At 34.8% G+C, this 16,177-nt stretch overlaps 4 protein-coding genes across 5 annotated transcripts; 2 read left to right on the plus strand and 2 right to left on the minus strand.

Annotated features, from left to right (window-relative positions):
* Positions 1 to 1,815: 1,815 nt before the first annotated feature.
* On the minus strand, positions 1,816 to 2,962 carry LOC111468060 (probable pectinesterase/pectinesterase inhibitor 7). Its single transcript, XM_023113110.1, has 3 exons — positions 2,638 to 2,962; positions 1,941 to 2,501; positions 1,816 to 1,865 (listed from the first exon to the last, which is right to left on the minus strand). Exons 1-3 carry the CDS (start codon positions 2,960 to 2,962, stop codon positions 1,816 to 1,818), a joined length of 936 nt encoding a protein of 311 aa, XP_022968878.1.
* Positions 2,963 to 5,797: 2,835 nt separating this feature from the next.
* Positions 5,798 to 7,596, plus strand: LOC111468322 (60S ribosomal protein L11). The gene is made up of 5 exons (XM_023113499.1): positions 5,798 to 5,907; positions 5,998 to 6,105; positions 6,191 to 6,233; positions 6,465 to 6,660; positions 7,206 to 7,596. Exons 1-5 carry the CDS (start codon positions 5,905 to 5,907, stop codon positions 7,399 to 7,401), a joined length of 546 nt encoding a protein of 181 aa, XP_022969267.1. The 5' UTR covers positions 5,798 to 5,904; the 3' UTR covers positions 7,402 to 7,596.
* A 1,315-nt stretch (positions 7,597 to 8,911) lies between these two features.
* Positions 8,912 to 12,984, plus strand: LOC111468246 (chaperone protein dnaJ C76, chloroplastic). Of its 2 annotated transcripts, XM_023113401.1 has the most exons (10): positions 8,987 to 9,202; positions 9,279 to 9,407; positions 9,492 to 9,621; positions 10,412 to 10,532; positions 10,861 to 10,942; positions 11,157 to 11,210; positions 12,087 to 12,125; positions 12,218 to 12,317; positions 12,524 to 12,658; positions 12,755 to 12,984. In XM_023113401.1, the coding sequence occupies exons 1-9, from the start codon at positions 8,987 to 8,989 to the stop codon at positions 12,652 to 12,654; spliced, it is 1,002 nt and encodes a 333-aa protein (XP_022969169.1). In that variant the 3' UTR covers positions 12,655 to 12,658; positions 12,755 to 12,984. The 2 variants fall into 2 exon arrangements, with proteins under 2 accessions (XP_022969167.1, XP_022969169.1); XM_023113399.1 differs by lacking the exon at positions 12,755 to 12,984 and having other exon boundaries at positions 8,912 to 9,202; positions 12,524 to 12,712.
* A 681-nt stretch (positions 12,985 to 13,665) lies between these two features.
* LOC111468311 lies at positions 13,666 to 14,531 on the minus strand. The gene has a single exon (XM_023113485.1). The coding sequence runs from the start codon at positions 14,446 to 14,448 to the stop codon at positions 13,777 to 13,779; it is 672 nt and encodes a 223-aa protein (XP_022969253.1). The 5' UTR covers positions 14,449 to 14,531; the 3' UTR covers positions 13,666 to 13,776.
* Positions 14,532 to 16,177: the final 1,646 nt, after the last annotated feature.

The following is a 16,177-nucleotide window of genomic DNA, read 5'->3' on the forward strand; positions in this document are numbered from 1 at the left end:
GAGAAAGGAACGAAACATTGTTTACAAATGCATGTAAACCTCTTCCTACTAGACGCGTTTTAAAACTTTGAGGCTTACGGCTATACGTAACGGATTAAAACAGACAAAATTTACTAACGGTGAGCTTAGGCTATTACAAATGGTATTAGAGTTAGACATCAAGCGGTGTGCCAGCAAGAACACTGGCTTCGAAGAGGATGGATTGATTAGACATCGGGAGGAGGGTGGTTCGTGAGATCTCACATCCATTAGAGTGGGGAACTAAATATTCTTAGCGTGGTAACATCTTCCTAGTAGACGCGTTTTGAAATCTTAAGCGAAAGTACGAAAGAAGAAATCTAAATAAAACAATATTTAGTAGCGATGAATTTGAATTGTTACAATATATAAGTTTGTTTGCCAAGACAATACAAAATATAGTTATTATATAGTGAATATTCAATCCAACAAACTTTTATTTTGAATAAGAATATGAGTAATAATCAAGGGATACATGAAACTTCACGGTTACATTTAATGAGATTAGACGTTCCTAAAATGAGAGACACTAAATTCCATGAAGTCTTGTAACGAGACTGCCACTCTGGTGGAATAGGGTCATCTTCAAAATCATCAAAACACACACTTATACGTTTATCAACACTCATCGTCGATAAATCATACACATCTGTACCTGGTTGGGTCAGTAATATGTGCATTGATTCTTGTAATTTGGTGTATCCCATTCCAAAAGATTCTGAACACTTGTCATACATCAATTTTGTTTCAGCATCTATCGTTCCTGACTTTATCTCTCTTTGAAGGAACACAAGGTTGTCATTGAAATTGTTGATGGTATGATTCACGAATAAAATTAGAAAACCTGTCAAATTTGACTTCAAATCTTCACGAGGATCTGAATCAATCTCAGGAATGCAAAGCTTATACAGTTCGTTGTATTGAAATCTGTTGCAAGTATCATGGACAAACGTATCGTTGCTACTTCTATCCTCTTCTGCCATGACGATCATAGAGGGGTTGAAAATGGATAGCAAAAGAAGGGTAAAAACACCCGGAAGCAGGAGGGAAGAAGACATGTTCTTCATCTTTGACAATAATCATATCTAGAAATGGTAGGTATTTATAACTAATAAATTGGAAATTAGTTAAGGCACAGGAATCCTATCAATTCATAACGGAAATTTTAATAAATTCAAAAATTGTCTGTTATTATTTTCCTAAATGAATGGTAGCCATAAATATTTTCTTTAATTAAATAATATTTTTGTAATATTGAATACAAAATCATTTTATATATTTTAAATAATTATTTAAGGAAAGAAAGAAAAAGAAAACATATCCCTTATGTGATATTAAATATAATAAATTTGATTTTTTAATCGGTTCAAAATAATATTTAAAAGAAAGAGAGAAAAAAATGACGCAATATCTACCACTCAAAAGTGTGAATAGATATAAAAATATTATTGGTCAACCAAAGAATGCAGATATAAGAATAAGAAATATTTCACCACCTTAGATACAAGATACAAACTAATACCTACCAATAAGAAAATATAAAATAATTAAATATTGAGAATATCTAAAATATATTTCCTAACTAATATATTTTTCGAGATATTAAATGATTACGAATACCATATATTCCATAACTAATTCAAACTCAAAAAAAAGTTAATACCAATTTATTTATTATACGGTTGGTTTGGTTTGATTTGGTTAAATTGCAGTGACAGTAAACATTATTTTTAGCCCACTTATGTTCAAAGAATACGTTATTGTCTACTGGTTAAATTGCAGTGACAGCAAATTTCATTAAGCATTAAGTCCAGTTCTAAAGGGTACACGTGTTTCGGGCAACCAATCTGACCCGTTGATAAAGTTTTCTACGGTAAAGTTTTTCGCTAATTGTTTATCGATTACATAAAAAGTTGGCCAATTAACTCGGTGTGTTGTGTCAGCACCAGGACCTCGATTATTGAACTCAGCATAAAAGAGGTTGTTTATTGGTACCCCTTCCCACAATATCCATCCTTGTAGTTGCACGTTGTCATCCAAAAATGACTCCATGAACACAACAGTTGAATATGGTCTCCATGGCCGACCAAGATAGATTTTAACTTTAGTCTTATTGGCTGCTATCTCTGGCGAAACTGTGACGGTACAGTTCTGAAAGGAGAAGCCGCTTTGGGATATCGATTGTTCTTTGGATTGTGCGGTGACTGTGATTTCATCCATCGGTAACCGAGCATATATATTACAGTCTTGAAACACAGCAAGTCCATTTCCAAAAATGAAGTCTACCGTTCCGTAGATGTCGCACTCCCTAAAGAATTGGCGTTCTCCTTTTGAATATAGGGTATCTTGAAAACTTAGAAATCTGCAATCGTAATAAACCGTGTGTTTTGCGTAGTCAAGGACAGCAACTGCTTGGCCGTTTTGAGGTTCTGCAGAATTCTCAAAGCTTAAATGTTGGGCCATAAAATTGTCACCGTTGACCACTGCATCAAATAAGAACAAAGAAATTACCGCCTAATTTAGAAGGAAAAATTATTTGTGACATAAGCTTCAATAATTTTATATGAGTTATTGAACTCAATCACTTCTTATATTAGAGTATAGGATACGAATAATTACCTACGGTTGCAGATTCAGAAGTCTTGAATCCAGTGCCGTGGCTTCTATTGTCGACGATAATGGTTGTGAGTGCATTATCGCCAATCAAAGCAATGAATTTCTTGGCCGGTGGAATCTCAAGATGTCCACGGTAAATGCCAGGGGTTACATGAATGTAAAATCGTGCATTGGAGTTGTCTGGAGCGGCTGCTATTGCTTCACTAATGCTTTTGAAGTCCCCCGATCCGTCTAATGATACAACCGCATTAAAACGGATGGGATCAACGAGTGCCAAAACGTTGACGAAGAAGAAAAACAAACATGCAGCAAGCTGTAAAAATGTCATCTTCAAAGTAGGAGAAGAAGAAAACAAACAAGAGTTGTATGAACTCAAAAGAACAGGAAAGAGCTGCTTAAATTTGCGTGTCTTTTACAGCCTGATGGAACCAACATTTTATAAGGGGAGCTGTCATTTTCGATCTTTGGGAGCTTAACACAATTACACAATAACGTTTACTTTAATCTCTCTTTGTTAGTGAATTAATTGTTATTAATTAACATCAGTTTCATGTTGTCTTATTTAGCAGTTGACAACGTCAGTGTAAATGAATAAGTGAGGAGAGCTGATTTGCCATAAACAAGTTCATGAAGTAGGAGAGAATCAGAAGTGACTCATAGAGTATATGAAAATGGAAAGTTCTTACATAAACAGCCTGCACAATATTCTAAATCCAGCGCCGATCAGTTTCAGTATGTTTATGTAATGTTTTCAAACAATATTTGACCGTTTTGGTTAGGATTCCGGTGAATGCCCGATGATCATGGCCGGAGGGGTTCTCAAACTGCTGTCTCAAAACGCTGTTTGACCGTGTAGCATGTCAGCTTGGTCGGCGGCCATGTGTGGACGGAGCGTATGGTGTATGAACAAAGCATAAGTCACCATCATTGGTGGGTCAATCCTAAGATGTCATTTAGAATATTCTGCTGCATGCTATAAACTTCCCATTTCCATTTCCATTTCCATTTCGAACTGCAGAAGAGTTGATATAATAAAGTAAGTAGGAGAGGTGTTAAGGATATTTAGTAATAAATTATAGTTTACCATATATATTATATTTGATATTTTATTATAGGGCAAATATCTAATATTTGCTTTATTATCATAGGTATCTTTACATTTATTGTTATTTCCATTTATTACTATTTCTATATCCTTGTAATTCATTTGATTATAAATAAGATAACTTTCACACCATTTAGGTGTGGTGGATTAATCAAACATTCACAAGAGGAAAGGATGAACTCATAGACTATTAGGAAAAAGAAGGTTTTTGGCATAAACGCTGTAAAGATTATTCTAAACGCATTATCTCATTAATGAAGAAATGAATATTGTTTTTTTTTTTTTTTAATATTCTACTAAACACAATTAACTCCCATAATTTAATCATAATATCTCACTCCCAAATAATTAGGATTAGGGTTTGAGCCTTTGATTTTAGTTTCTTCCTACTCGAAAAAGTATTAGGCTTTAACATAATTGTCACTGTCACAAACTATGTGCCATTGTTTCATTAATTCGAAAGTTGGATTTATTAAGCTTGTGAGAGGTGTTTTTCGTGGCGTTATTAGACCATAGTTATAAACTTAAGAGTCCATATTTAAGTTCATGATAATCCATAATAATTAATGCAAAAAATATGTTGTATATAATAAAAGAAAAAATGAAATATCGATTTTATTAATTTTGATTTAAAAAAAAAAAAAAAAAAGTTTTATTGTTACTTTTCTTTGAAATTCTATGGTACTTATGTTTTATATTCAATCAAAATAATTTTTATAATAAAGTTTCAAAGACAAACGTATCCAACGGTGTAAACTTCAACAATTTTATTTACATTTTTTTAAAATAGAAATTAAGTTCATAAAAAAAGATATTTTTATACCTATATTTATTTGATTACCTTTAAAATTTTTAAAAATAAAATAAATGAGGAATTTTATTGGAGGCAATTCCTTCTATCATTCTTGTCAATCTTTCCCTCTATTAAGGTAAACGGTATATGTCGGAGAAAATATATAACAAAAAAAAAAAAAAAAAAAAAAGGCTTTGACACGTGTTGAGGCGAGTCCATACTCAAAGAGACATACTTAATGAGAACATGAATAATAATCCAGAGATATATGCAAATTTATGATTACATTTCATGAGGTTAGACGTAATTAAAATGAGATTTACTAAATTCCATGAGCAGTTCCGGATTGCATTAGCTATTAAAGAATTATAAATAGCCACTTTCTCGACTAGTACGGGCTTTCCTTCCCTTAATCTATATAGAACAGAATAAGCTTAATCAATTTAAAGACAAGAAACTGTTGTTGAGATTAGAAGATAATTACAATCCTACATCAAAAAACTTACTCGCCTAAAATTTCACTTCAGATTATTAGAAGAATACGAATTTCACCTATACAAAAACAATAAGTTGGCCACTTCTCTCTCTCTGCTTATACTTGTCTCCTCGATCATATTCATTTTTTTACTATTTCTTTTTTATTTTTAAATTACTTCAACTTAAAAGATATTTAGCCACTCTAACTAGGAATTAAACAAATAAGCTTTTTATTATTATTATTATTTTTATTTTGAGTTTCACTAAACACAAAATTAAATTAAAGTTAAATGTTATATATGATCCATCAATTAATTAAAAAAAAAATCATTGACATATTATATACAAAATTATTTATTTATTTATTTATTTGTTAGACACTTTTAAAAATTTAGAAAATAAATCCACAACCATAAAGTTTTTTATAAGATTTTTGTAGTTTAAAAAATATTTAAATTTAAATCAAATTCAATAATAAAATTAAGTCTAAAACTATTATTTTATTTTTTCAAAATTTGAGTTGGTCTTGAAAATAAAGCAATATATTTTATTTTATTTATTTATTTATTTATTTTAACTAAGTTTCATTTCAGTTTCTCGGTTATTTCGATTTTGTCGGCACCCCTGGTGGAGAATAAGTTCTCGAACGAAAAACGGAAAAGAAAATGTTTGAAATTAAGTTGGAGGTGTTGGGCCACTGCAACAGTTTTCAATTTTAGGCCCATAACCCGACAATTTAAAGGCCCACATCTAAAGCCCATAAACTCGGCCAATTTGAAACCCTAAGTTCGGCTACTTCATCCCATATTAGGGTTTCTTCGCCCCCTCCCTTGGATTGAGTAGCAGCACCAACATCAGCAACAACCCAGCCGCAGCAGCCCGCCTGAAGACTCCAATGGTGTTTATTTTCGCTCTAGATACTGAAAGCTTCTATAGCCAAAATTTTCTTCCTGCTCCTTAATCCTTTTCGTTTGTTCATATGGCGTAGGCTTCGGAGAAGAAGTTGTCGAACCCCATGAGGGATATTAAGGTGCAGAAACTCGTCCTCAATATCTCAGTCGGTGAGAGTGGAGATCGGCTCACCAGAGCTGCTAAGGTATTACTTTGTTCCGTGCATTTTCTTTCTTCCTTTCGGTCGCTTCTCATTTCTGTTTCCGCCATTAACGATTCCTTTTGCTCAGGTGCTTGAGCAACTCAGCGGCCAGAGCCCCGTGTTCTCTAAAGGTACATATTTTTCTCTCATCTTGAAGTCTCTTGACTTTGATTCTGGAATGGTCCGTATGAAAATAAGAAAATCTATAAACACCGAGAAATTTAGTATCGAATCTCTAGAATCCTTTCGTAGAACTGAAACTGATGTTATCTTTCGAAAGTCATAGCTTGATATTGGATCTGATAGGACGTGTTATTTCTCGTGTTTTTTATTTTTGATTTTCTTGTTCTTGTGGTCAATAGCGAGATACACTGTACGATCGTTTGGAATCAGACGTAATGAGAAGATTGCTTGCTATGTCACCGTTAGAGGCGACAAGGCGATGCAGCTTTTGGAAAGTGGGTTGAAGGTTAAGGAGTACGAGTTGCTTCGCAGGAACTTCAGTGACACTGGTTGCTTTGGCTTTGGTATTCAGGAGCACATTGATCTTGGGATCAAGTAAGCCATTATTTATCTTAATATCTCTTATATATCATGATCCAAAATTTCAATCAAACTTACTGCTTGATCCTCGGCTGGTCGAGTCGATTCTGTTATGCGTAGTGTATGAATGTGGTGAACTTGAAATGAAACATTAATTGAAATGAGGTGTATGTCAATTGCGATAGTAGTTTTCCTGCTCGGTTTCTCTGTAGTTGAATAAGAGACTGGGATTGCAAATCCCTACAGGGTTCTGGCTCGGGGATACTCCCGACCCATTGTGAACGATGTTATCGATATCTCTATAGGTCATGGTTAGAAATTTTCTGGGTTTTTGGAATTAGGAGTAGGGACAGTAGTCCTTGCCGTGTTCTGAATGAATTCAGCCCAATCTTTGAAGAAAACGTGTAAATAGATCTCTCGTGGCCTTTGGGTTGAAAGTTTTTGGAGGATGGGGAGTAGTAGGGGTGTACGCGATCTTGCATTGATGAGTCTGGCAACACTATGTATGAAGTTTTGTTGTTACGAATCTCGTTTTTATGTATGCTACAATGACGTTTCAGGTACGATCCATCCACTGGTATCTATGGTATGGATTTCTTTGTTGTCTTGGAGCGACCGGGATACCGTGTTGGACGTCGCAGGAGGTGCAAGTCTCGTGTCGGGATCCAGCACAGAGTCACGAAGGAGGATGCCATGAAGTGGTTCCAGGTGAAATATGAGGGTGTGATTCTTAACAAGTCGCAGCAAATAGTCTAAGAGTTACAAAATTTTGTGGTTTTGTAAGCCTGACTGAAGCTCTTTGTTTTGGTTTCTTTGAATGTTTTTGGGATTTAATGGAGATTTTTAGGATAAATTTGGGGAACTCTGTTAGTCATATGCTTTATTAGTTATATCCTTTGTGACCTGAGAATTAAGCTATCAATCTACCTGGTTTTTATTTTGTCACAAAAAGGTGAGTTCTTGATTTGTTCCGTTTATAAGTATTGGATTTTAAACTACATTAATTAGCTTTGTTTTCCTATTGGATTTAAATCTTGTATTTCTAATTTCTTTATATTTTTTAATCTAAAGATTTTCATAAAATTAAGTTTGTACGTTAATGTGATTGAACACAGCCTCTATTAGATTCAGGAACTATTCTAATTTTTGTTTTAGAACGCAGCCTCTTCTTTTGTGTCGTAATTTATTTATTTTTATCCCTTTAAGAATTATTATCATATTTATTAGGTTTGTCGTTAAATAAATGAAATTTAATTTAGAGTTCGGTTTCGTTTGATTTGAGTGGAAAATAGGGTAATATTTGTTTTCATGGAATTACTAATTTCAATAAAATAAAATTTTATTCAATAATACTAACAAATTAACAAATAAATAACTTTTTCATTGATTTCATATCATAAATAAGTTTTAAAAAGTGTTCAATTTATTGGAGGGTTAAAATTGCCAGAATTTATAAAGTTTAATATTATCCTACTTGATGCAATTTTCTATATCCCTCGAGTGTTTTCTCTATGTGCTTTCCAAACAAGCTATATTACTTTATCTCTTTGTTCTTTTCGTCCTCGTGGACTGGGCTCTCATTCTCTTAGTTAGTAATTTGTCTTTCACACCAAAGTTAATGGTATAATATAATTCATTCAATTTTTATTTATGTTATTAATTCTTGGCAAACAAACAAATTTAATCTATATTTTTCTATAAATTCATGTATTTAGGTGGCACATGTAGTACTTTGACTGGTATAAAATAAGCAAAAATTACAAATATAATACAATTCTAATTCGAATCTAAATAATAAATCTGGCTAATGTTTATAAATAATTGACAAATTATTTAAATTGATTATACAAAATAAAGTTGAAAGTTACATTAGCTTATTTTCTAAATTTCATAAATTTATTGCCTAAAAACATAAGAATTTAAAATAAACTTAAGTTAACCCATAAAATAATTATCATATTTGCTAATAATCTGAAAATCGGATTTTGGGACAAAAGAGTAGTCTCTAGCGTTGTGCTCGACAATTCCAGACGGCACCCCAGCACGTGAGACAACAATAATCCACAAGCCGACACGTGCTTTGCTTCTGCGTAATGTACACTCCCGCCTCTTCTCCCACTAGATTTATCTATTTTTTGGTCCACACTCATTGGACTCGAGTGGCTGAAAATTCGCCACGTCATCACCAACCCTTCCACGTCAAAATTTCTTCCTCCTCAGAATTTCCAAATATCTCCTCAACGCCCCACAAAAAATCCATTTTCTTTCCATTTTTACCCCCCTTCTCTTCCCCTGATTCCTCTTCAATTTTTCGCTCCATTTTCAAGTACCTTACCCTCCAATGGCTCAGCTGCTCTCTCCTGTTTGCACAGACGCCATCAAACTCCAACCTCCGAATCTTCTAAGCCCATGGCGCTCCTTTGCTAAGCCTAGCGGTTCTTGCGGCGCGATTGCCCGCGGCGCTGGGAGACGGAATTGTGGCAGTTTGAAGGTCACAGCAAGGGATTCGGCATCAACAGAGGCCGTTGCCGATGATTATTATGCTGTTTTGGGACTGGTAAGCCGTTCGATTTCGATCTGGATTGCGTTCAGGTGTTGAAGTCTTAAATTATGGTTCTATTTGTCGTTTATAGCTACCAGATGCGAGCCCGGAACAGATTAAGAAGGCGTATTATAATTGCATGAAAGAGTGCCATCCAGACTTGAGTGGCGATGATCCAGACACCACCAATTTCTGCATGTTCATCAATGAAGTCTATGAGGTAGGGCTTCTCGAATCGAGCTATGAAGAATTCAGATGATTATTGTTTCCCGACATTTGTCTTATATAAAATGCTTCATTGCAGGTTCTTAGTGATCCAGTTCAGCGGATGGTTTATGATGAAATTCATGGATATGCTTTGACTGCAATCAACCCTTTTTTCGATGATTCAAGCACAAAGGATCTTGCGTTTGTTGATGAATTCAGCTGTATAGGTATGCGAGAGTTTTGTATGCTTGATGAGTTGAGGATTGATGGGAGAGGAGTCCACGTGGGATATTAAGGGAAAGATCATGTGTTTATAGGTAGTCAAGGAATACTATCTCCATTGGTATGAGGCATTTTGGAGAAACCAAAAGTAAAACCCCGAGAGTTTATGCTCGAAGTGGACAATATCATGTCATTGTGTAGGTCCGTGATTCCTGACATGGTAACAAAGTCATGTCAATAGAATGCTCGAAGTGGACAACATCATATTATTGTGGAGGTTCATGATTCCAACATGGTATCGGAGTCATGTCCTTAATTTAGCTAGGTCAATAGAATCTTCAAGTGTCGAACAAAGAAGTTGTGAGCCTCAAACAAGTCAAAAGTGACTCGAGCGTCGAACAAAGTATGTACTTTGTTTGAGGGCTCCAGAGGAGGAGTCTAGCCTCGATTAAGGGAGAGGCTATTCGAGGGCTCCATAAGCCTAAAGGGAGGCTTTATGGTATATTTAGTTCGAGGGGAGGATTGTTGGAAGAGGAGTCTCACATTGGCTAATGAAAAGAAAGATCTTGGGTTAGTAAGTAAGGAATACTATCTTCATTGGTTTGAGACTTTTGGTCGTTGCTCTTAATTCATAAGGGTTTATACTTCAAAAGCACTTAATTAGAGCTTCTTCCCATTAGTGAAAAGTGCTTTCATTCCACTTTTTTTCAAAATTTATTCAAAACTAACGGTTATGTGTCTTGAAGATGCAATGATTTATCCGTTGCCATTTGTTTTTGCTTAACTTACTTCCAGGCTGCAAAAGTTGTGCCAATGTGGCCCCGGACGTCTTTGGGATTGAAGAAGATTTTGGACGAGCTCGTGTGTACAGCCAATGTGGGAATCGACAACGAGTTCAAGAAGCAATTGAAAGTTGGTAAGTTCACTTAATGATGATTGAATCTGAACTAAATGTTTTCATTCACCAAATCTTGCTGTTCATAGCTTGGGAATTGTTAGAACTTTTTATTAGATTTATGATGATTACAAGCATTCATGTTATAATTTGGCTTAGAAAGTGATTGTTGAAAACTATGCTCGAGATCACATGCTTTGACCAATTTATTTCCTCGATGTTCGTCGTTCTTAGCACGAGTTCTTTTATCGGGCATTCGTTAACCTAATTCGAGTACCGATTTTTCTTATTCATGCTTATAAATCTACCTGATGGTACCATTGAATATTGTTTTCTCCTCCCTTGCCAGTCCAGTCGATTGCATCCATTGGACTTCGGCTGCGCAGTTATCTCTGCTCGAAGATGAAATGCGCCGGGTCGAAAGAGTGAATGTATGTAATGAAGAGCAATATTTATATCTTTGTTTTTCCTAGAATTGGACTGTTTTTGAATTGAAAGTTTGAATAAATCATCAATTCCTTCCTCTCATTTTCAACTTTTAAGTTTGATTCTCCGTCAAGTAATATGCAGTTTCTAGAGGAAGGAGTAATACTCGTTTCTTCTTCATAGAAATCAAGATTTCTAATTGTAATGTTTTATGGCCAGGTTGCGTTTATGCTCTCTGGAATGGGATCATCAGCTGTAGATGTTTTTAGACTGGTATGAACATTTTAAATCCCTGTTCTTTACTTTAAACCTCCCTCGTTACAACCAAACAGCCCAAACTCGCCCAAGCTCACAGCTAGTTGTGCTTCCTTTAAAGGTTTTAAAATGTGTCTATTAGGGGAGTTTCCACACCTATAAAACAATATCGGCTAGCGGTGAACTTGAGCTGTTACAAATAGTATTAGAGCTAGTCACCAAACGGTGTAGAGCACTGGTCGAAGTAGGGCTATACCCTCTATGTGATGTCCCACGTTAGTTGGGGAGGAGAACAAAACACCCTCTATAAGGGTGTGGAAATCTTTACCTAGCAGACGCGTTTTAAGGATAAGCTTAAAAAGGATAATATCTGCTAGCGGTGGACCTCGGCCGTAACAAATGGTATTAGAGCCAAACACCGGACGATGTGCCAGCCTTCTCGCTGTTACCCGAAGGGAGTAGACACGAGGCGGTGTGCCAATAAGGACGCTGGGCCTTAAAGGGGGTGGATTTGGCGTGGGTCCCATATCGATTAGAGAAAGGAATGAGTGTCAGCGAGGACGTTGGGCCCCGAAGGGGGATAGATTGTGATGTCCCATGTTGGTTGGGGAGGAGAACAAAACACCCTTTATAAGGGTGTGGAAACCTTCCACTAGCAGACATGCGTTTTAAAACCTTGAGGTAAAGCCCCGAAGGGTAAGTCTAAAGAGGACAATATTTGCTAGCGGTGGACTTGAGCTATTACAATGGTAGATATAGATGAAACTTGAGCGGTTACTATACAAGACTTGAACTTCCTTGCCTCCACGGCAATTGACACGTACGCTTTCTTTTGAGGTCGGAAGTTCAAATTTCTTCCTTTATTGCTATTAATAGTGGCTACTAATGTTGCAGGCAAGTTCCCGATGGGAAAAGCGGCAATCAAAAGTCTTGGTGGGTTTTAAGCCGACGACGAGCACATGATTCTTTGGCTCTTAATTTCTGTTTGTAATATCTGGAGCTTTATAGACCTTGTTCTTTTGCAGGAACAAGCAAAAGTGAGGATGACAAAGAAGAAGAGTTCCGATAGCGATGATTCATATTGGAGCAATCTTTGGGGGAACCCTAAAGATCAAAGAAATTCAGGTAACGTTTGATAAGTAATCTTCATTATATATTAACATGTCAAATCAACGTGTTAAATAACTTATAACATGTCGATATCGATATTTCAATAAACTGAAATGCTCGACATTGGATGAACGTTTGGTTTATTGAAATATCAATATCGATATGTTAATCGACATACAATTCCCCTGTTTAAATCAATAACTAGCTTTAAATTACTGCAGAGGAGGAAAAGAACGAACGGGCAAAGCGAGCTGCAGCTGCTGCTCGACGATGGAGAGAGTACTCTCGACGGGGCGTTGACATGCCTCCGACCTTCAAACTTCCCGAGTCGATCTCCAGCAACGACAATTGACTTGGTACATATAAATTTATAGCCTTATTATAGTCGTACATAATTAATCAAATCATTTCCTTAAACAAAAAAATCCCATTTCCTCAATCCTTCCTTGTAGCTATGAAACTGAAAACAAAAATCAACCGTGATCGATCGAGCAGCTTCGTAGCTCGTAAGGCTTGACCTTAAGAGTCACGAGTTTAAATCTTGTCTCATGTAATTATTATAAGAACGTTCGTCGATAAACCGATTAATGGAACGGGTTGGGATATATTTATTTTCTTCTTTGCGTTGACAATATGTATATTTCATATGTTGATGTCCTGCTTGTTCTGCGGCCTGGGATAATATTTTATTTGAAAGTCAACTGAATTATTGTTGAATGGAAATGGGTTATGATTAGAAAGAGAAAAAAAGAGAAGGCATGATAGGAAAAGTAAAATAATGGAAATGGGAATTATTATTATTATTTTATTTTTTACTTTTAGTGGAAGTGTTTGGTCATGTTTTTTTTTTTTATTTAAGTAGACCCTTTAAATTCCACTATTATAAACAAATTGCCGCTCGTATTGTATTTCCACTTCGCTTCAAAAATGGGAGAAAAATTGCCTCTTTTTATTTTTTATTTTTTTAATAAAAAATATACTAATTTTATAGTGGCCAATTGAAGAGTTTTATTTATTTTTTAAACCGTAATGCTAATTAATGTAAAGACCACAGTTGGATTGAGAGACCTTGATTTCGAGTAGAGCCAAGGTCGAGCCAAATGACTTGATCTAGTGTAGAAGCAAGTCAGACGTGCAAATGTCATGATCACAATGCTGCATGATTGAAAAAGTACGACTGGGACAATTTTCCTCACGCTAGCATGCTGACACACTCTTATAAAGAATGTTCAGTTTCTCTCTTCAACCGACGAGGGATTTCACAATCCACCGTACACTTTTAGATTATAATGGTCTAATATCTCGTCTACATTACTAGATTTTTTTTTTTTTTTTGGATTTTAGTTTTAGTACAATTTTCGAGTATATAAAAGGCTATATGACTTTCCAAATTTAAAATAAATAAATAAAAAACACACACACAAAATTACACTCGAAAATAAAGAAGAAGAAAAAAAAAAAAAAAAAGTTGGTGTTATCTGACAGTGGAAGCAACTGTATGAGCCCAGAACTTGAGATGATCTTTCATGTCCATTTCCGTCGCACCCAAATCCGGAACTCTCCATTTCATCAGACTCCTCTTCTCTTCTTCTTCCTCAACCGCCTTCCAAGCTTCAGATAAATACGGCCTTGAAACCCCACTTTCAATCCCTTCTTCTTCTTCATGTTCCTCTGTTCTTTCCCCCAATCTCTGCAACCCTGGAATTATCGAAGCTAAACTCGAATTCTTCTTATCTTCCTCACTGAACACAAATCCCAAATCCATAAAACCTTTTAATTCTTCAAATTCAAGGTCCGATAAACTCTTGCTCAACCCTCTCCCCCTTTTTCTTCTTCTCTCCTTTTCACTCCCTTCCGGTTTCTTCTTCGCCGGTTTCCCCCCTCCGCACCCGGAAAATTCCGTCACCTTACCGGAGAGAATGGGCTGAAGCTTTTGATTGGTGGAGTAATAAGCGGTCTCCGGAGGTGCGAAGTTCGAGCTCAGTGGATACTCGCTTTGGGATCTCACCTTTACCACTTGCATTACGGGACTCTGTAAGCGGTTTTCCGGCGACTCGAAGCGAGTCGGTAAAAGCGGGTTCCCTGTGAAAACCGCGCTCTGAAACCAGAATAGATCGAAAAGAGAGAGGATTTCTTCAGCCGCCATTGCTAGTGGGAAGATTCAGAGAGGTTTTTTGAGGAGGAAATTGAGGGTTTAAACAGTTATATAGATAAGGAAGAAACTGGAAAAGTGGCCTCTTTTTAATAAAAAAATAAATAAAATAGATAAATGATTGTTTGTTGCGTTACATTAATGCCCTTGAATTTGGTCATATATTACGGGTGTAATAATGAAGCACGTTTCTTCAATTATTAACGTTTTGCATTCAAAGCTACAATCATTGGAGGGTATCAAAAGTATAATATATGGTTAAGGGCCATCCCCCATGAGGGAGTTATTTGTAATTATACACAAAATTTTCCGATTTATGTGGAAATTATCACCTGGAGCCGATTCTATTTATTGGAATCTATTGGTCAATGGCACGTGTTGCCAATTGTTTGCCCCGTGAGAAATTGAGAGCGAATATTGGCAATGGGCAATCACAATGCATATGGCAATTTCTTTTCAGTTTTATAATTTTTTTTTTCAACTTATAGTTATAGTTATATTCTCCATTAATAAAATAATAAATTGTGCAATAATTACGAATTATGGATTTAATATTGGCTAATTTTATATCTTCTGAAAGATTAAATGACGAGGAAATTATGTGATTGGACGAAAGAAAATGACATCTAATTAATTATTCTAATTATCTACTTTTTAATTATATATTATTTATTATAAGTTTTTGTTAAAAGTTTTGGCAACCAATGGGAAGGCATTAACTTTTTGTAGTGAATTTTTAAGGGCAATGCCGACTGGTCCCCCGCACTAATATTAAAAGTGAGCACGTGATCCACACGTTTTTGTTTAATCCAAAAACAAAAAAAAAAAACAAATTATAAAAAGCGCTTTTAATCTTGTACTATCATTAACCTAAAAAGTATTTAAAAAAAGAATATACCTTGTCTTTAACATTATTTTATTATTATTATTAGAGAAATCCTCTAATATCTTTAAATTCTAAAAAATAAAAAAATATATTATTACCATTAATACTATTAACATAAAAAATTAAAAATTAAAATGTCATTATACATAGACAATATGGGTTATTTTATTTTATTTTATTTTTTAAATTTAATAAAGCTTTGTTGATATATATATATATACAAAGTTTATGATTTTTTTTTTTTAATTTTAAAAGTATTAATCTAAAAATAAATAAACAAACTTTAAAATTAATTTCCTGAAAAAGATGGGTAAACAAACTCCCAACAGACTTGTTTTTAAAAAATAATAAAAAAGAAAAAGAAATAAAAATTAAACATAGAAATGAGTATGAAATGAATCTGAACCGAATCTCATGAATTTGTCTCAAATGGAATGGCATATTTAGAATAGGATCGAATATTTTTTATTTGAATAATAAATAATATAGTAAAAATACGACCTTAAATTAGTCGAATATTTTGTTTTATTATAAGTTTGAGACAATTATTAAATACTTATTTCACGACAAATAATAAATGGGAAATTAGGTCCACGTGAAGGACGAGGGGATGTGATGATGAGATAGGAAGGAGAAAGTGATGTTTCCAAGAGCAGTTTCCTTGAGCCCATTAAAGCCCATTGCACGCCACAACCACATTATGACAAAAAGCCCATTTCACTTTAGTCATGCTTTTCTCTCTCTTTTCCATTTTATTATTTTTCTTAATTTTGACTAGTGCATTGCTTAGTCATGTGACCATTTATGTAAAAAAAAAAAAAAAAAAAAAAAAATTTA

Source organism: Cucurbita maxima, unplaced genomic scaffold (assembly GCF_002738345.1).
Source record: "Cucurbita maxima cultivar Rimu unplaced genomic scaffold, Cmax_1.0 Cma_Scf00036, whole genome shotgun sequence".
Lineage (NCBI taxonomy): Eukaryota > Viridiplantae > Streptophyta > Magnoliopsida > Cucurbitales > Cucurbitaceae > Cucurbita > Cucurbita maxima.